Source organism: Melopsittacus undulatus, chromosome 1 (assembly GCF_012275295.1).
Source record: "Melopsittacus undulatus isolate bMelUnd1 chromosome 1, bMelUnd1.mat.Z, whole genome shotgun sequence".
NCBI classification, from domain to species: domain Eukaryota; kingdom Metazoa; phylum Chordata; class Aves; order Psittaciformes; family Psittaculidae; genus Melopsittacus; species Melopsittacus undulatus.
In genome coordinates this window covers 117,182,390-117,202,878 of record NC_047527.1, presented here as the reverse complement: position 1 = coordinate 117,202,878, position 20,489 = coordinate 117,182,390, and the positions used below count along the sequence as shown (strand labels likewise).

Genomic DNA, 20,489 nt, shown 5'->3' with positions numbered 1-20,489 from the left:
ACTTATACAGCTGTAGTTCATCCTCTCATACAAAATATTTTTTGACATAGAATTAGCTGCAAATTAAACAGAGCTTGGGAAGCTTCCTGGACATTGGAAAACCATTGTCTGTGCCATTAGATAGTTCCAATGTTCTCTGATGTGATTTTAGTCAATGCCCAGGAGCACTGTACAGAACAGTTCCCAGGCATGGTACAGGAGTTGGACTGTTCCAGGAATTATTCCCAGTTGGCAGTTTATGTGCAGCCTCCTTTTTTAGGTTGAGAGAGTTCGCTTGTTCAGGCATAGGCCATTCTGTGCCAGGGGTCTTCATTGCCAAGGAACATTTCTGGCCATGTTTATTTTACCAGTATAGAAACAAAGTGATCACAATAGTGTTAACTGCTTTCTAGCAGAGCAAACCTCTTATGATTGTACTCCTCAATACAACTTGACTGTTTCTCTACTAAGTCTACTGATTCTCTGTAGCATATATATTTTAATATTTCAAGTCACTGTACAATAGGACGTATTCCTAAAATCAGGAAAATAAATGACGGTTTCTCAGTATCCTTCCTAAATATCAAGTATTTTTTGTGCACCATTACATCTTCAGTTCCCCCTCTATGCAAGGGGACACATCCAATATCTGCGTTATCACATAGCATTAACAAAAGCACTTACTTCCCACCAGATGTCACAACAAACACTAATGTGGACAATTAATGAAGAAATTGATGAGCCCCGAATGTTCTGCAATTCTTTGGTAATCTGTTTTGCAGGCTGTTTTAAATGAATGTTGATTTCAAAATTTGACTCACTTTTAGATAAAAAAAATAAAAATAAATGCAACTAGAATACTAATTTGGGAAGCAAATAACTTTCTGAACTTTAAGTTCTTTTGAACATAACCAGTAACAGGATGATTCATGTCCTTCCTTTCTTGTGCTCTTTAGCAGGAGAGAGAGCCTTTACAGCAGGCACTTTTCTTAACCCTAATTCATCCATACTTTCCACAAATGCAGTGGTATGAATATGCAGTTTCAAAACAGCATATGTTCTTTGAACAGAATGCTCTCTTGCTTTGTTGGCGAACCTTTATAAGCATATAAATGTTAATTTATCCAGTCAGTTCAGCATGTTGTGCCACCTCTTGTTGCAGGTCCTGTTTCCTTTGAATTCTTACTCTTTTTAGAATTGTGAATGTGATGTAACAGGAGCAGTAACCTAACTAAAACATCTCTGCACTTCTCTTTCTAGCCACTCAGATGCTGATGACTGCTAATACTGAAACAGCCATGTTATGTATTGCACGATTGCGGGCAGCTCATGCATGATTACAGAAATGCAAACAGCCCTATCTTGTACTATTGTTAGGCACCAGGCCACTTTCATCCTGTCCCAGACCCCTCTGCTACTTGTTAATGTTAATGTTATCAGTGAGGGTTTTTTTATAAAGGAACAAAATCCCAGTAAAAGTGTATGAATAAAAAAGTAAGCGTGGCCAGTGTGTGAATGACATCTGTGCTTTGTTACATGCCAAGAGATTATTTGGATATTCAAAGATAGAAAATAGTTCAGACAGTCATATAAAAGTAAGAAGGGGGGTTAATTGTGCATAAGGTTTAGGTTTAGGATCACTAACCAAAGTGCTTCAGAGCTCTTTGTCTCAAGCCCTGAGTAACTGTGTGAAAAATGGGTAGAAATTCTAACACATCAGAATTCTCTGCTAACTTCTGTTGCCATCAGTATTTCATACCAACTTTGTGCAGGTATAAATGCAAAAAGTCAAAGGCAGTGCAGAATGTAATCTAGTATCAGAGACTAATTTTAGTGTGAATTCCCAGAGAACACATTTGATTGTTACTATTTTCTGCTGATTCTTTTGGAAATTCTGATGCCATAATCTTATAAGTAGACTCCTCTTATGCTTTCTTTTTCCTTCTAGTTATTCAAAGCAAAGCCTTTAGCAAAAGCTTCTTCTTTATTCTTTATCTGCTTTTCAGTATGTTTCCTTTGTTGTAACTGACATTAAGACTATAGAAAATATCCCACTATTCTTCTTTAATCAGAACTCTGTCAAGTCTCACTTTAACTAGCATATTTTTCCTTTCTTTCTCATTGAATTAGAAATAAAACTTCCTTTCAGACCACTTTTATTCTTAGGGTCTTCCACCAGCAAGAATTCCCAATGGGAGTCCTTATTTCCTACTGCTTATTCACATCTTGTGTCAGAGTACTTGTGTTCAATTTTTCTGTAAAATGAAAGGGGATCTGGGTTTTTTTAAAACTCCATCTTTTCACTTCCCTGTTTGCATGATATTGCAGGAATACTTTACAGAACATGTAGCTATATTTTTTCAAACTTTCCATTGTATAAAATTGTGGAAACATCGTCAGGTTGAAGGTTACCTGCTGAAATTTGTGCCCCTTTCTGATCCTCCTTATCATTATCTGAATATTGTAAATTTTGAGCGGGAAACAATGTTAAGACAATAATGGAATTCAGTGCTTCAGACACAGGTATGCTTCATCAAGTATTAACTATTCTATGGAACCTTACTGAGCAGGTTTCTGAAGAGGCCAGCATCTGCTCTCTTGAAGTTCAAGACAGTGAGCTTGCTGCATGCCCTTCTCACTGCCCCAAGGATCTTGAACTCTACCATCTCATGATCACTGCAGCCAAGACTGCCTTGGAGCATCACATTCCACTTCACATGAACTTCTTAAGGCTTCTAGCTGTGATAGAGTTCTGCATTTTTGACAAGAGAAAGAGGAAAATAACAAAGTGAGGAAAATACAATCTCTTCCCAGACAGTACAGTGTGACAACAAAGTGAGGAACCAAACTGGTGCCTGTCCTGTGGTAAAGGGAAGCAAATCAGACTGAGAACAAAGATAGCTTTTTCCTCCAAAACTCTATGATTAGGGTTTGTTTCAGTTGGACTGACACAAAATTCAAGGCTTCCAGTATTTGTTTATATATATATGTTATATTTATTTTTATATTTTGCTTTCTATCTCCGTAAGCTTGGAAAGGAATTTCACTTTAAAATGTTCTAACTATTCTTTTAGTAGTTCAAACAAACTAGAGAGTGCCTTAATCTATTCCTAACGTGATGGTCCTTCCTTAGTGGTTAAATGCAGAAAAGAGTTTTGTCTGTTCAATTTTCTATTTAATTTCCCAGCCTAACCTTTTATTTAATGCAGTCAATAAACATTTTAGCTGAGTTAAATAATTATATGATATTTAAGAAAACATGTCAGATTTCTGGAATACCTTTCAGATCCCAGAAATTCATTCTTTACATGCCATTGCAGACATCCTGGCAAAAAAAAAATCCTTGTGAACGGTTAGTCTAAAGGACACATTGTGAATTTTAATGCTCTTGATTGTTTTATACTAGCTCAACCTGGTGAAAAGATTTTTCTATCCAAACTTTGTCCCTTTCCTTCTCCATAATTTGCCATGGTTTTTAGTTTTCACAGGTTAAACCCTGATGAATTTTCTGTATAAATTATATCTGATTTATTATTGCTATTAATCCTTACTCAACTCTTGTAAAAAGGAAGAAGCTAAGGATTTCAGTTCATACACTGAATGGACACTTGTTATTTAAATATTCTCTGGTAAATGGCATCTGCTAGATCTGATGACGTCTCCATCTCCTTTCTGGCTATGTACAGTTCACTGAAAGGATTCTAGCGGGTTTTTTTTTGTTACTCAGTGTCAACTGCATTAATTTTTCCAAATCATCATTGTTATACATGCAGAAACTTTAATTCTCCCTTTGCCCCTGAACCAGTACTCCCAAGTTCCACGCACAACCTGGAATTCTGTACATTTCATGAACGCACCAATTCTCATTTCCTAGAGAATCTTTATTATTGCTTTCCTAGGAGCTGATTTTGGTCATCACTTTTGAAAATGTAGTTGTTACAAAATGGCCATGTTGACAGATGGTATAAATGGCATAGTTAATCAAATCTGCTCCAATGTTTTAATGGCAATAGGGAGTTATCACCATGATACTAAATGGTCTTAAAAATGGGTTCAGTAAAGTGGGTGGTGCCCTGAAATGACAGTTCCCAGAATTGTAATTCACCAACACAGCAATGATAGTACCTGCTACAGCTGACATCTTATTGACATGCCTCAAAGGAAGGTCACAAACACATTTGTTTGGAGCCTATCTTATTCCAGCTAAAGCTGCTGGGGCTTGGATTCCCCAGTATTGTTAAATAAACAATGTCCAGGGTTTAATGTATTTTTCTTTCAGATAGGGATATCTGAAGAGTGTCACATGTTTGAAAGAGCCATTCCAAGCCCTTGCATGTTGCATTCAACTTTTGATGGTTTGTTAATTCCTGGGGGAAAATCAACCTCAGCACTGTTACCACCATTTTTCAGTAGGTTGTTGTTTTTTTTTCCAGAAAGGACTTGAGAACTATAGAGGAGTGTGCCTGGAATAAGCTTTTATTCATTTAATCTTTGGAGCCTTGAGTTTAACACCCTTTAGATATATGAAAAAATCTAAGATAAAAGGATCATTAATTCCTCCTAGGTCTAAGTAGAGCTAAGTTTGAATTAACATAGATACCTCTATTGTAGGAATTTATGGAATAGGTTGACGTCATATGTTATCACTGAGCTTGATTTTCAGATGTACAGAGTATCCACAAACAGATTAGCTAGACCAGTATGACTAAAACTCAGTGTGTTGTAAGTATTTGATACATCTGGAAATTAGTCTGGTTCTGAATCAAGATGGGTGCAGAAGTTGCTAGTGAGGCTCTTCAGACTTTAGAGAAAACTAGGTAGGAAACAGACTTCAAAAAAGTATGTTCTGTTCATACCTGGAATGCCATGTCATAGTGTGTTTCTGCTTAGTAAGGTCCTCCTTGTTTTCTCAAACATTTATGGACAGAGCATGACAAAGGTAGCACTGAGCTCCCCAGATAGCACTGATTCACTCACAGATTTGCTTACACGGCCAAGCCCAAAAAGTCGTGGTGAAGATTACTGATCACTAGTGGTATCTCCCAGGGCTTGGTATTAGGGCCAGTCTTGTTTAATAACTTTACTGACAATCTGGATGAGGGGATCGAGTGCACCCTCAGTAAATTTGCAGATGACATCAAGCTGGGTGGGAGCATTGATCTGCTGGATGGTACATAGGCTCTGCAGAGGGATCTGGATAGGCTGGATCAATGGCCTGAGGCCAATTGTATGAGGTTCAACACAGCTCAGTGCCAGGTCCTGCTCTTGGGCCACAACAACCCCATGGAATGCTGCAGGCTTGGGGAAGAGTGGCTGGAAAGCTCATTGGAAAAGGACCTGTGGGTGCCGACTGATGGCTGCTGAACATGATCCAGCCTGGGCAGCCAAGAAAGCCAGCAGCATTCTGGCTTGTATCAGAAATAGTGTGGCCAGGGAAGTGATCATCCCCTTGAATTCAGCACTGGTGAGGCTGTACCTTGAATACTGTGTTCAGTTCTGGGCCCCCCACTGCAAAAAAGACATTGAAGAGTCTGGAACATAGGTCTTATGAAGAGCAGCTGAGGGAACTGAGGGTGGAGAAGTCTGGAGAAAGTTCAGGGGGGACCTTATCGCTCTCTACAACTACCTGAAAGGAGGATGGAGCAAGGAGTTCGCTGGTCTCTTTTTGCGACTAACAAGTGTTAGGACAAGAGGTAATGGACTCAAGCTGAGGCAGAGAAGGTTTAGATTGAAAGATATTAAGATGATTTCCTAATATTATGGAAATTTGGAAAGATTTATTCACCAAAAGGGTATTCAGGCATTGGAACAGGCTGCCCAGGGAAGTGCTGGAATCACCATCCTTGGAAGTGTTCAAAAACCATGTAGACAAGGCCCTTAGTGACGTGGTTTAGTGGTGGATTTGGCAGTCCTGGATAACGGTTGGACATGATGATCTTAAAGGTCTTTTCTAACCTAGGTGATTCTATTATTCAACAAGAAAAAACTCTTTACAGTGGCCTTTGTTCCCATGCATTTTGAAGGAGGTCACTGTTTTTCTCTGGAATACGTATCTGGTTTGGACATCTTTTTTCTTCTCTGCAGTACGTTTTTTGAAAAGTCAGTTACTGTAGAGTGAGTGATACTTAGCACCTGTTAGGGCTTGGTGATGGGGGGAGGAATTTCCACATTCCAAATGGTATAATATAGATCAGTGCAAGTATAAGAGAATCAATATTTGCTCAAAATCTTTTGTCACAGATACTGTGGATTCTGTTCAGAATTACAATATGGAGACATTTATTATTCCAAGTAGGTCATGAACATTATTTACATCCTCTTATAACATCCTCTCCTACTATAAAAATGATTCCACCATTCCATTCTTCCAAATGCACCTGTTTTATCTTTTTCGAAGTAGGGTGGTACTTGGCATGTCTCAGAATCTTTCAGTTCATTTAGAACAAAAAATTACCCCCATAAATACAGCTAACCATAACAGTGGTCTAATTTGTTTGACTCGTCTTATTAAAAGAAAGTGAGAAGGTTACTTGCTGTGCAGTCAGGTAAGTTATGACCATGTGTACCATGCCAGAAAAAATACCAGGAAGTGTGGAGAATCTCCTTTGAAGTTGGACATCAAGGTTTAGCTATTTGCTTGCTGTTTCAATAATGCTTTCTCTTTGTAATTCTACTTGTTGTCTAGGAAACTTTAAGTTACTCTATAAATACTGATAGCACTTTTGTGAAACAGGGATTGCCAGGGGAATAGTTATATTAAAGTGTTACAAGTTGCTTTAAAATTTCTTTGCTATGTTACATATCGCAAAGAAGAATATTACAAGCAGATTATTAACCTCACCAAATCTGATAATATGCATGCAATGTAAGTTTTATGCAGCTAATGAGGAGGTAGGAACAACTAGATGGTATTCTTGAATAGTCATGAAGGCTGTTAAGACCTGTTATGTTAATCTATGAACAGTGATCACATCATTATATTTGTATCTTGATGTCTCAGGTCACCTTGGTGGCCTTCTGTGATGGGGCTACAGAACTGATGGACAGGGGCAGAGCAGTTGATGTCATTTACCTGGAATTGTGCAAAGTGTTCGACACTGTCCCGCACGACATCCTTGTCTCTAAATTGGAGGGACATCAATTTGATAGGTGGACCACTCAGTGGGTAAAGAACTGGCTGGATGGCCGCAGGCAAAGAGTTGCGGTCAATGGCTCAATGTCTGGCTGGAGACCAGTAACGAGTGGTGTCCCTCAGGGATCGGTGTTGGGACTGGTCTTGTTTAACATCTTTGCCGGTGACATGGACAGTGGGATTGAGTGCACCCTCAGCAAGTTTGCCAATAACACCAAGCTGTGTGGTTCAGTTGATAAACTGGTGGGAAGGAATGCCATCCAGAGGGACCTTGACACGCTTGTGAGGTGGGCTGATGCCAACTACATGAAGTTTAACTATGCCAAGTGCAAAGTTCTACACCTAGGTCAGAGCAATCCCAGGCACAGCTACAGGTTGGGCAGAGAAGAGATTCAGAGCAGGCCTGTTGAGAAGGACTTGGGGTGTTGGTTGATGAGAAAATGAACATGAGATGGCTGCAGTGTGCACTCGCAGCCCAGAAAGCCAACTGTATCCTGGGCTGCATCAAAAGGAGACTCTGCTTTGGTGAGACCCCACTTGGAGTACTGTGGTTCATTGTTCATGCGGTTCATGGGACCCAACCACAAGAGGGTTGTGGACCTGTTGGAACTATTCCCAAGGAGGGCCTTAAAGATGATCAGAGAATTTGAGCACCTCTCCTATGAAGACAGGCTGAGAGAGTTAGGCTTGTTCAGCCTGGAGAAATGAAGGCTCCAGGGACACCTTCTAGCAGCCTTCCAGTACCTAAAGGGGGCCTACAAGAAAGCTGGAAAGGGACTTTTTACAAGAGCAGATGGTGATAAGACAAGGGGTAATGGCTTTAAACTGAAAGAAAGTAGATTTAGATTAGATATTGGGAAGGAACTCTATAGTGTGATGGTAATGAGACACTGGAAGAGGTTGCTCAGAGAAGTTGTGTGTACTCCCTCCCTGGCAGTGTTCAAGTCCAGGTTGGATGGGGCTTTGAGCAACCTGGTTTAGTGTGTGGTATCCCTGACCATGGCAGAGTGGTTGGAATTAGGTTATCTTTAACTTCTCTTCCAACCCAAACCATTCTATAATCCAACGATAAAAGCAGTGACTGGTTCACTACATCATTTGAGGGATTAAGAAGCTAATGGCTAAGAGGTTTGGACAGAAATAATTAAACCAATTTACATCCATATGGCTGACATCAAACCTAAAAATGCTATGGCTCAGTGCTGTGTTAAGAGTAGTTATCCAGTGGAATGGAGATATTTCTATTTAAAATCTATAAATAAAAGAAATATGTAATATTCATTGAAACACCTTTAACTGAAGTTAAATGATGGACTCATATTGCAAGCAACAGCCTCTTGAATAAACATACCACATAAATCATATTGTTTTTAAAATAAATCACATCATTTACTTATTTATTCTCAATGTCATTTTCTTCTCTTCCTCTCACTTCCTTTCTTTTTGTTCTTTTCCTTTTATTTCCACCTGGACAACTTCTATCTATTTCATCATTAAAAGATGTTCCAGTGGATTTGACCGTCACCGGCAAGATTGGGTAGACAGTGGCTGCCCTGAAGAGGTATGTGAGTAGTTTACATCCTCAGCCCATCAGAGGCCATTTATATCCTTATGATGCTTTTGATTAATTTATTCAGATTATGGAGCATGGTTTCAAGGCCACAGACATGCTATATTTATCATTCAGTGGAAATGTTGTAAGGCATAATAAAGAAAAATAGGCTGAGCAATTTCACTCCCCATTTGAGGGAATAAAATGAACACAAAGTAAAAATTTTATCTCTGAGAAAACACCCTGAATAAAAAATGAAAGTACTAGAAAGCCTGTCCCAAAACAGTGCCCCTGCAACATTTTTCTCTTAGATCTCTGACCCTTGCCTGAAAAGGGGAAGAAACTGTGATGTTTCTCAGCTTAGAAAATCCTCTGCTGTAGTAGTCTAAAGTGAAAACCAGGCATTGCATTTTGATCATGGAATCTTGCCAAATCATTTAGTACAAAAGGTATTACATAGGTGAATTCAAAGGTGGGGGGAGGGGTAAAAATAATAAAAATAATAATAAAAAAAACTACATGACATTTGAATTCTTGTTGTAGAGAGTGCTGGACTGTCAAATAGGGGCTGTGTCTCCTCCAGAATAATAATTTGTGGTACTTCTAGACAAGAGCAGTTAATTTTCAAGACACATACAAATATCTTACTGTTAATTCTTTCCCAGTGTACTCCTTTTAGAAGGTTTTTTGGTTTGGGGATTTTTTTTTATTTTTTTTTCTTTTCCATTTGTGCATTGTAGTAATAGAAACAAATTAATTTATGACACTTTTAATCTCCTGATGGCCATAAAAAGAGCAGTTACTTTTCCATTTTGGCTGGAAGGGCTAAATTCTCTCATGAGTTTCAGCAACATAGCCCTTCTGAAATGTAATGTCAGGTGAAACTGAGGGCAAAACATAGCCCCAAGTGTCTAGTTAGAAAAGCACATTCTGTTTTATTCTCAGTAGAAGCAAAGAGAAGTAATGAAGTAAATCCAGACTGATGGAATAATTGTTTTTCTTTTCTTACCGCTGTAATTGCAAGATAACATCCTCTATTGCATCCTACATCTGCCTTGTTCCACGGTCTTGAAGCTTCAGCTTTGCAGTTTGTAATCTGCTGATTTAAGAACAGAATTTCTGTGAGATTTATTGTCTGCAGAGGACAACCTCTTCAAGAGCATACAATAAATTTACTGGGAATATGTGTTGCTTTAATCCAGATTATAATTAGCTAGGACTCAGTTGTGCCTGTAGATGATGTTATCCAAAACCTGCTTTCTGCAGGACAGTAGCATCCTATTGTATTTCTCCCTTCTTATTTCAACGCAGCTAGTGCTCAAAGGAGCACTAGTACATGATCTGACAGGAAAGTTATCAATGTGGTGTGTCTGAGAAACTAATAGTTTGATTTGCAGTTTCAGGCTTATTAATTGCTGTTCACAATCCAGCCTTCAGGCTCTCTGGAGTAGAAACAACAGCTTACTTAGCATCTTCCAGAATAAGGCCTGAGCTGACTGGAGTTCAATGAAAGATCAATAATTACCATACAGAGGTTAATTTTAGATGCATTCATTCAAGATGATGAATAATTAGGATTCTCATAGTAATTTTTCCTTCTTTGTGATACAAATTTTGAGCTAAATTTTTATTAAATTGAATCAGTGAAATTAACAAGGTTTTCAAGGTAAAATATGAAGAAAAAGAATAATTAACTGCAGGTATGAATACATTTTTTAAATTAATATATTGTTTCTGGTAAAACAAAGGACAATGAAATACCCATACATATGAAAAGAAAGACAACACTCACTGGGCTTTTAAAGTCAGATCTCAATAAAATTAACAGGCCTTGCTGGATTCCACTTCTCATTAAAATGAATAAGGACAGCAGGAGTTATGGGTAGTCCAAATTTGCTACTAGTTACTTGGATGTATTTTTCTACAAAACTATGTGATCCATAAAAGAAAATATTTATTACACCTGTAGAATTTTAAAAATGTCCATAAACAAACAAACAAACAACAAACTTGAGATCTGTATTGAAATATTTGCCCATGAAAATAAAAGTTAAATTATTATATGATGGTGAATATTATTTGTGGTGTGCCAGTATAGTTTAATCATTTATATGATTGTTTCATAGTTCATGTTTTATAATACTTATATTTTATATGATAATTGTTATATACATATAATACATGGAAATTTGATATATGGAATTAAGGACATGTAGTGAATGTGTGGTTCTATAGTGTGGCATATAAATATTCTATAGGCTGAATACATGCACACATTTTACACATATGTGCGTATTCTTCTGTATGCTTGTAAAGCCTAATTAAGTACTCCAGCTAACTACATATTTCTCACTATGAAGAGCTACAAGTTAATTCCCATGTATCTTTTTTAACGTAGACCAATGTCAGTGATCGTTCAGAATAGAAGAGAGAAAATTTGGATGATAATCTTAGATGCTAAAATCTGATTGGGGGAAATAACATGTTTGACATTCAGGGATGACTTTGAAGCCTTGTCATTTACAACTGAGAGTTGAAAGTTTTGCAGCTAAATAAAAAATGTATGTTGCTGAATGCTGCATAGAGGCACTTCAAAGAAGAAGAAAAAAAAAGGAGGGGGAGTTATTGAAATACCTTGATTTAGGGTTTATATTTTCATTCTTTTTATCCTGACAGCTTGTCCGTGCTGAAATTCTTCATTCAGTGGCAGTGTCCACTGAGATTTTTCTTCTTTGTTTTCGTTGTTTCCTAACAGTCAAAAGATAAGATTTGTGAGAAGAATATAGATACAACTGAAACACCTCTACACTCCTCCACCACCCTTCTGCCAACCACCACAAAGTTCAGAGTTTTAACGACCACCAGAGGGTCCACCACTTCCCACCTGCCAACTAGCCTACCCACAGAAGGTGAAGTATATACACTGCATTATTCTGTAGTGCAATCCTGTCATTTACAAGTCTAAAAGAAAATTATTTCTTTTAAGCATGTGTTCATGTTGACCTCTCTTCGGGGCAGTGGAAGGAATGGGGAATTGCAGTGCTTTTAAATTGCAACTTGTTCTTGCTATAGTAAGGTGTCAGGGGGAGTACTGGAGAAGAAGGCAGTGCTAGGGAGGCATGGACGAGCCAGGCAGACTTCTGGAGAACTTGTGGTTACAATTAGTTTTTTGTATTCTTTTAACCAAAAGGCCATAGTCCAAAACCTGTTGAAATAGTAGAAGGAGAGAACCCTGCTAAAGTTAGTGAAGAAACTCCCATCACAGACTTGATGAATTTTTGATCCCTTTAGATACTCTATTTAACTGGGTTAAAATCAGAGATGACCCAAATTAAAAACCTTTGAAATTTGCCTCTTTAAATTCTTCAGTCAGTTGACACTGTTCTTTACATGTAGTGCTCGTTGTTGTGAAATAGTTTCTGTAGGCTTCTGAACCAAATTAACTGGCTAAGGGATGGTGTGTCAGTTCTCATCCTAGTTCCACTGGCTGCTTAAATCATGGCTTTCTGTGGCTGAAATATCCTGATTTTCTGCTTCTGGAGAAAGTTCAGCGGGTTAGAAAAACTAACACAGATTTATCAAACAACATCTATAAAATAGGGACAGGGGGAGTTTTCTGTTGGAATTGTATGTAAACACAAGAAAAGGTACTAGGTATAGGCCGATTTTATAAGTGGCCTGTGACAGGAAAATCTGAGCTGAACAGATTTCAGGGTGGGAATCTACTTACAAGAAAGGTTGGTTTTGTGTGGAGCAGGAGAAGTTTAGAAACTGTCAGCGCAGGATTTGGACTGCATTAGCAGCATTTTTCCCTGGTATTTTGTTCATTAAGGGTCACAACAAGAGGAATATGGAAATAAATAGGAATTAAAATTGGCAGACTTTTTTATGATTTTTAGAAGAGGAATTAAGTGTTTTATTTTGCTGTCATACATTGCTTCATATAGTCCTCAATATGATAGAATGCTCAAGCTATGTCTGAACATGTAACATTTTAAATTAGTTACTTGTAAGTGTTATGAGACAGACTTTAGCACCCTTATTTGCCAGTCTTTTGGATTCTCTCATAAATGTTTTTGAATCCTCTTATTAACCAGTATTTTGAATCATCTCATAAATGTTTTTCTTGTAGCAAGGAAGTAAAGCATTGCTCAGTATAAGTAAGAACACTACAATCTAGTTCTCAAATAATTTTCCAATAGTGGAATCTCTTTGACATTAGAAAGTCAGTCCTAAAATGACTTATGATGTAGAAAAATACATTTTCCTACAATTAACTTTGATTTTCCTTTATAGATGACACCAAGATAGCACTGCACCTAAAAGATAATGGAGGTAAGAGATGATTTTTTTTTCTTTAAATAATGTCAGTAGTGTGTCGATTTATAACCCACTGAGCTCCATTAATCAAAATTGTATTGTAGAAATAGCTTTAACCAGTCTCCCAAGGGACTCAGCCTTCCACATATTTGTGGAAGAGAAGCAGGGCAAATAAGCTTAACAACTGCTTAGTAAATTACACATTCACGACTTTCTTTATAACTCCTTAATAGAACATCAGGTTTAATTAACTTCCAAATATGGATATAGTAAATAAATTTTAACTGTATTAACACGGTTATTAGCTGTATTATAATAACATAGTAGTATTTAACTATATTAAGAGAGGATATGATGCTAGTTCTAAATAACAATATTGTGTTAAAAATTCGTTCACAGTAGCCAACTATTACATGTCATTTTGTTAATAAGTGTATACATTTTATATTTGTGTCTCTGTACTAGGAGAGATCCTGTATTTCTCCATGCACATTTCCCATGTACATTAATAAGATCATCGTGTCTTACTGGTAAAGGCCTCTGTTAAACAATGGTCTGCAGGGGACTGCTTTTGTTATTCTCTTTCTGGGTTCAAGGACAGAGACCTGAGGTTTGTTCCTTCTCCCTTTGAAGCTGATGAGAATTTTGCTATTAGTTAGAATAGCACTGGATCATTGGATGTAGACTGCATCTATATACACTGCCAATGTAGAGCTTGCTGAGGAGAAAGGAAAGTTTTGGGTTTGTTTTTGAGGGCTTCAGAATGGTGTCTATAAAAGCAGAGGATGATCTGCTGAGCAAACTGAAATAAATTATATTTCCACTGATACAAAGGGGAGTATTATTGGCTCTGGTTGCCTTTCCTCCTGGCAGGGAGCATCAGGCTTCTCCCAGGGGCAGTGGAATCAGCAGCCAAGCGTGGCAGGAGTCATGGGCAGGGTGACTCCAGCAGCTGAGGGACAGCAGCTGAGGTCAGTCCCAGCCTAGTGTTTTCAGCTGAGTCTGAAATGTGGGGCTGGTCTAGGCTGAAGCCAGGAAGCCAGGTCAGCAAGGCACAGCTGAGAGCAGTGAGGGAGCAGGCAGAGCACAGCAGCCAGCAGCACAACTCAGCTCAGGCAAGGACTAAAGTAAGCAACTTCCGTCAGCAGTGCCAGAGAAGTGAGATGATTAACTGGATCCATACAGGGACTCTGGTTAGCAGTTAAAGGAGACAGGACCAGAGACAATTCTATAATACAGCTTCAAGGTCTAGCCAAGAGACATGGCCCATGGACAGGACTGGAGACAAGCTACCTTCAGCATAGAACCAAGGTTGGTCCAGGAGACAAGATCAGAGATGAGCATAGATAAGGCTCATCTACAATGCAGCTGGTTTTGGGGCTTGGATTTGGGCTTACATGGAGTCCCTAACCCCATGGGAATAGATCCCAGCTGCAGCGGGTCAGGACAGCTGAGGCATAGTGGTTTCTCCGAGGCCTCACAGAATTATTCAAGTTTTGAAAAAAGCAGGGTGGGCAGATATCATAGCATTTTGATCTGTTTTACTGTCATTTCTTTTTCAGTAATATTCAGTCATTATTCTCTCCTTCCCTCAAATTAGAGATCTGTTCACTCCACAGGAGGCAGTTGCCATCCGTTTCCTTGCCACAGTTGCTTCTCTGTTATTTTGCTGTCACTAACCACAGCATAGCTGGTCACGTGCTGTAATTGGTATTGAATTGTCCGTTTCTTGGCAGTGTTGCTGTTTGACATGGCTTTGACACATAAGTGATCCTTGAAATGGGATCATCTATAAGCTCAAGGTGGTACTGTTAAGCATTTTGTCCAAAGGAATGTCCCTGAACCTTCCTTTCTTTTCTTCTTCTTGAAATCAAATGGCTTTTTATTTTGTTGTAAAAAGTGCTTCAGTGCTCTTAAAGGTCAGTAGCAAGGTGAATCAGTCAGTGTTTCACTCCCATTCTGTGTTTGCTCTGCACACGTTCCCAGCTGGGCTGCGCTCACACTCTGCCCTATGAGCCATCACTCCATGGCAGGTGGCTGGCCTGGGACTAGGCAGCTCTCCATGATAAGCACCTCAGAAAGCCCTCAAAATAATATGATCTTATATGAAAAATAATTTTGAAGGTGAGCTTTAGAAAACACATGCAAGTTTCAGTTTACGAATTGCAAAGGCTGTTTTTTCACTCATCTGCCCTTTGCCCAACACCTGAAAAGAAAAACCCTGTGAAAGCAAACAAAAAGTTGAATACTAGGGCAAACGAGCAATGGCTGTGACCTATTTGGTAGACTGAGGTAGTAGGGTTTGTGACATCGCTTATCTAGCAAGTCCATTTCCACAGAAAAAGCTGCTGCATTTTAGGAGGACAAATCAACACCTGATGTGAATATTCATTTTCCTTGAGCTATTTCTTTTATTCTCAAAATTTCAGAAGAAAAAAAAGAAGCTCACTTCAAACAACAGAGAAGCAAAGCAACACACCAGGATTTCTCATTCACACAGTAAATGTAGCCTTTAATCTGGGAAGTTCTTTTTGATGAATCTTCAATTATGCATTGAATTTTCCAGTGACCCTTAGATTAGGCTCAGATAAAACCTCTGCAGCCGCAGGCACATTCTTTGATTTTCTGTGATTTGTCTGTCTTTTATAAAGACTAGATTATTTCAGGTCACAAATACAAGGTCTTTACTTTCTCACACTAGATCCTTTAAAACTCTAATAAAAGGGAACCTTTTATAATGGAAAACCAAAGCTATATTGGATCAGTGATGGCCTATAGCTTGATGTGTCCTTGGATTATAGGAGTCAATATCTGGTTAGGTACAACAAAAGGATTCCATAGAAATTCTTCATCTTGCCTCACCTGGAACTTTTGAAACCAATAGTTGGAAAGCAGCAACTAAATGTAAATTAAATTTCAGGTTCAGGTCAAACTGCATTGACCTTTTAATTATATGAGAAAATCGCCTGCAAGTTGGTGCTATAACTCACCAACAATCTTTTGGGCATATTTTAATGTACGTTTCAAATTTGCTTGTTTATGTTTCTCCTGACTTCCCTCTTTCTTCATCGACACATGATAGGTGCCTGATACATATATGCCTAAACCTTCTTAAAATACAACTTGGATATCATTGTTATTTTTGTTAAATCCTCATTCCCTTTAAAATAACAAGCATTTCGTAAGTTTTACGATGTCCAGCACATCTGTAATTAATTGCAGATTCTGTTGTTTTTTAATATTTCATGTAACACAACACAGCTGAATAAACAGCTTAAAAGCCTAATTTTTCATTAAAATGGTGAGTAATTGGCCAAGGCTACACAGTAATGCAGTATTTTCTTGTTGAGAACTCCTTGGTGAATGATTTAGATGATTGGCCAGCATATCTAGACATTTTATTTGACCTTTTTTAGATACTTAGTTGTGATGATTTGATTGCTATGAGTCCCTGTCAGACCTTCAGCTTTATAACTCAAAAGTGTATGTGTGTCGGATAGTAAGGGTCAGAGAAACTGCTATACTTCTCATTCATTTTTTTGTGAACAAGCCCATTCCAACATATGTAGTGCTGGAAAATGTTTGAGACCTCATACCTTCAGTCTGTAGATGACTTTTTCGAAGATGATCTAGACGAATTTTTGTGAGTTTAATGTTAGTGCTATTACAGAGCTTAATTTGGGCTTGAAAGCCTAGGAAACTTGGTATGAAATAACCAAAATGCAGACCCAGGTTTGTTTTTTAAAAAAAAAAAAACAAACTTTTTTATACCTTGTATGCGGTGAGAAATTTACACAAGGATTTTTGTTGGGGTTTTTTTTGGTTTGGTTTTTTTCTTTTTCATAATTCCCTGTGTCTGGAAACTAGCTCATATTAGTCATCTGTCTTCTTAATTTCCCTTAAAAATTGTGGTCTGAGCTCTTCCTGTCATCGAAATTCTTGACAAATTATAGAGAAGACTCAGTTCTGTTTTTCTTGTGTACCCTGAACTCCAGCTGAAACATACTGAATTATGTTCATGACTGCTAGTAGTAATCTAACTTATTTCTTTCTACTATGTTAGGTTTCTAAATGATCCATAAAATCAGACCTATTTCAACAAAGACACAAGCCAACCTCTCAGGGAAACCAAATATTTTTGATATAACAAAAGTTATTATCACCACGTAGTCCAAAGCAGCTAACTCAGGTTAAGTCACTACAGATTGGCTGAGTCCTTTCCAGTTTTAAAGTGAAACACATTAAATTAAACAATGCTAAACCTAAAATCTGTGGTAGTTTGAAAATTTTTAATGAGGACCTTGCATAGGATAAGATCCATGGGAAAAGTCTTTGTTTTATTCTCAGATTTTGGTCTAGACACAGGTAATGACCTTCCAGAGGTTTCATCTCATCAGCTGTTAGCCAAGAAAACACAAGCTGTTTTTTTGGGCCTTTCTCATAGCTAGGGGCAAGCAATAGGCAAGAGGGAGTAAGGAGTGTCATCATTAAAGAAGTGCTGAAAGTGGGCTAAGTTACCATATAGCAGTGCCTATCTCCGTCAGTCACAGAGAAAAATCTAAATGATGTGCTACGAGTGGGCATTTTACTTGCAGGTACCCAAGGTTTCCTTACATTAATTCTCTTCAGGCTGTCCTGGCTGAAGTGTTCTGTTTCTGTTCCTGGCCAGAAATTTGGCAGGCCAAGATTCAGACCTCTTCTACCACTGTCACGAAAAAGGGAGGATTTAAGGTTTTTACCATTATTGCAAAAGTCCTGTTGAGATGGATTTATGGGTTATGTAACTACATATTTACCTCTGTATGTTCTACTTATTCAGAACTGCTCATATTCCCCTAAAATGGAGTTCATAGAATTTTAGGCAAGCAAGGATTTCCTTGGACACAGCTTGTCATAAAGTTTCCTTTTTTCTGTATTATAAGCTGTGCTTGTATTAAAAAAAATAATCTTATCAAGAGACAGCCTTAGAACAGTTTCAGTTGTGATGGAAATAGAAGAAAAAGAGAAAATTATCAGAACAGAAAGGTAATTAAAATAGATGGTGATGGATAGAAATATGTTAATAGGGTAAGAATATTAAGAAAGATAGGTTCAAGAACAGTTAGTGACCTTGATTGCCAAATAAACCTGAAAGAGCTTTGTAAACAGTGTACTAGGTGATTTATACTTTTTCTTATGTTTCTGTAGGGGGAAAATTCCAAAGGGAACAAGTAAATGTGACTCAAGTCAATGAGTCTTCTCATATGCTGTATTTCACACTCTACATTACAAGCTAGGAAATGCTCATATATTTCCACATTTTATTCTCTGTATTCTTACATCATATATTAGGCATTATAAACCATATTAGGTTAAATAAGCATGATGTTGAAACAGTTTAGCTAAACCAGAAGAACTGTGTGCAGGCACTTCAACTTATATTGAAGTCTAACTTATACCCGTTTAGTTTCTTGTTTTTCTTCTAAGCCAGTATAAAATGATATGCAGAATCTACTCTTACAGTTACTTTGCTGTAAAGGCACACAATTAACTGATATAAACACAATTTGTGGACTTTCTACCAGTTAAAAAAATTAATGTGAAAGCCATGTTTAAATCTAAATTGAGATCTTATGGAGGGGTAAATGTAGTAGACTGGATAAACTTTTAAGGCAAGTAACTCTGCAAACGTTAGACAGAGCTTTAGAGAGAAACAGACCACTTGACTTGATTGTCTTGTGCTTGCTTTCAGTATGGTTGAGTCAATGGAACCACTGAATTGAAATACTTATAATTTGATAACTTTTTGCTCTTCTGGATTTAGCAGCATTCAGCTGCCTTGCCAAGTGGTATGGCACAATATTAAGTTTCATAATGGCCACTGCTTGATGCTACTAATATAATGGCTTACATGTCCTCAAGTGACAAAACCTAAAATTAATACTGATGATAACTGTTGTACTGTTACATGGTGAATATTTTTAAAGCAGAAGAACGAAAGTCCTTAGCTGAATGCTGTCATCCTATAAACAGAGGGATTTAATTTTAGTTCATTCTCATCCATTTATTGCATGAAGCAGTTGATCAGTCTTGATGATACTTACTGAGTTGCTGTGGGTCTTATAGAAATTGATAGAAAAGCCAGATACTGAGTTCAAGATTCATGGGTTACAGTTCATAATATTCTTACTCAAAGACCACCTTTCATTTCTTGCATGCAATCCGAAACCAATTTTTACAGCATTAGCTGAGCCATAACTTTATAAATCATCATGACACCAGCTAAATTGTAGCAGTGGCTTAACCTCAAAATGTTAACAAATGCTAAGGGAATGAACCCACAAATCAAGAAAACCACACTCCATTACTGTGAAGAAGCTGAGAAGGTCAGAGCATGCTGTTCCTAAAAGAAGTAGAAAGAGCATTTTTATGGAGATTCCTCTGAGCCTCTGGAGAATCCTTCCAACTGTACATTCCCTTGTTTCGTCCCCCAGTCACTATATTTAGGTCATTAATCATCAGCTCAGGAATCTGCATTATGTACAGGAAAAAAGCTTAGATTGGAAGAACCATATACCTGCCCCATAAAATAAGCATTCTCCTGGTAGACTCACATTCCAGATGTAGATGGAGGCCTAAAAGAGGGGAAAAATCCAGTGGCTCTATTGAGCTCCCTGTAAGTTGTCCCAGATATTTTGTTCTCCCTCTTTGTGGAGCATATTAACTCAAACCCACAGTCATAGGGTGATACAGCTTCCAGGCTAGAAATGACATACATAATAGAATGGAGAGCTGGTGGAATGAACTTGGATCTGTATGTGCTGGTTATCCCCAGACCATGCAGCAGGAGAGGGTTTCTGCTCTTTGTCTAAAGGGGAGAGCAAACACATGGAGAGGACGTGTTGCCAAATGGCTTGTAGAGACCTTTCATGTGGAAACAGCTATCAGACAATCTGAAGCTACTGGATAAGAGAAACCCGATCAGCCATCAGTAAAGGATGACTATGGAAAAGAACAGTTGTGGGGGGAAGGACAATTGGATGAGATTAGCATAGGTACAGTAGGGTATCAGACAAATAACAGGAATAGTAATGAGAGATGGGTTTGACCTGCCAGTTTCAGCTGATTTGTCCAAACTCAAGAATGTTCCAGTACCATCACTGGCAAACAATTTTATTACTCTGAAATAAACCTTGGAGAGGGATGAAAATCGCTTGATTCCTTGCTTAGATAACTTTTAAAAAGATTGATATATATTATTGTAGTCTTCTGGTGCATCAAATATCATCTACCTACCCTAAACTGTACATGCTTTTGCTTGTATATTGAATTTATATAACTAGCAAACATAATATCCAGCACCCTACCAAGAAGTAGAAATGGACAGCTAAGAAATCAGCTTTTAGTAGATCTCGCATTCCCTCACAGCTCAGGACTTCAGACTGAGATATTTTTTACCCCGTAAATTGCAGTCTCTGATGACATCCCTGTGAGCAATATAAAACGTTTTATTGTGTTGTCACACAA

The 20,489-nt window shown here is 38.0% G+C and overlaps 1 protein-coding gene across 2 annotated transcripts in view; it reads left to right on the top strand.

Annotated features, from left to right (window-relative positions):
* Positions 1-20,489, top strand: part of PLXDC2 (plexin domain containing 2) — a 259,751-nt gene that overhangs the window by 220,972 nt on the left and 18,290 nt on the right. For both annotated transcript variants that reach the window (XM_005152966.4, XM_031052565.2), the window contains exons 10-12: positions 8,612-8,672; positions 11,419-11,572; positions 12,960-12,998. In XM_005152966.4, coding sequence (XP_005153023.1) covers positions 8,612-8,672; positions 11,419-11,572; positions 12,960-12,998 — 254 coding nt within the window. The remainder of the gene's footprint in view (positions 1-8,611; positions 8,673-11,418; positions 11,573-12,959; positions 12,999-20,489) is intronic.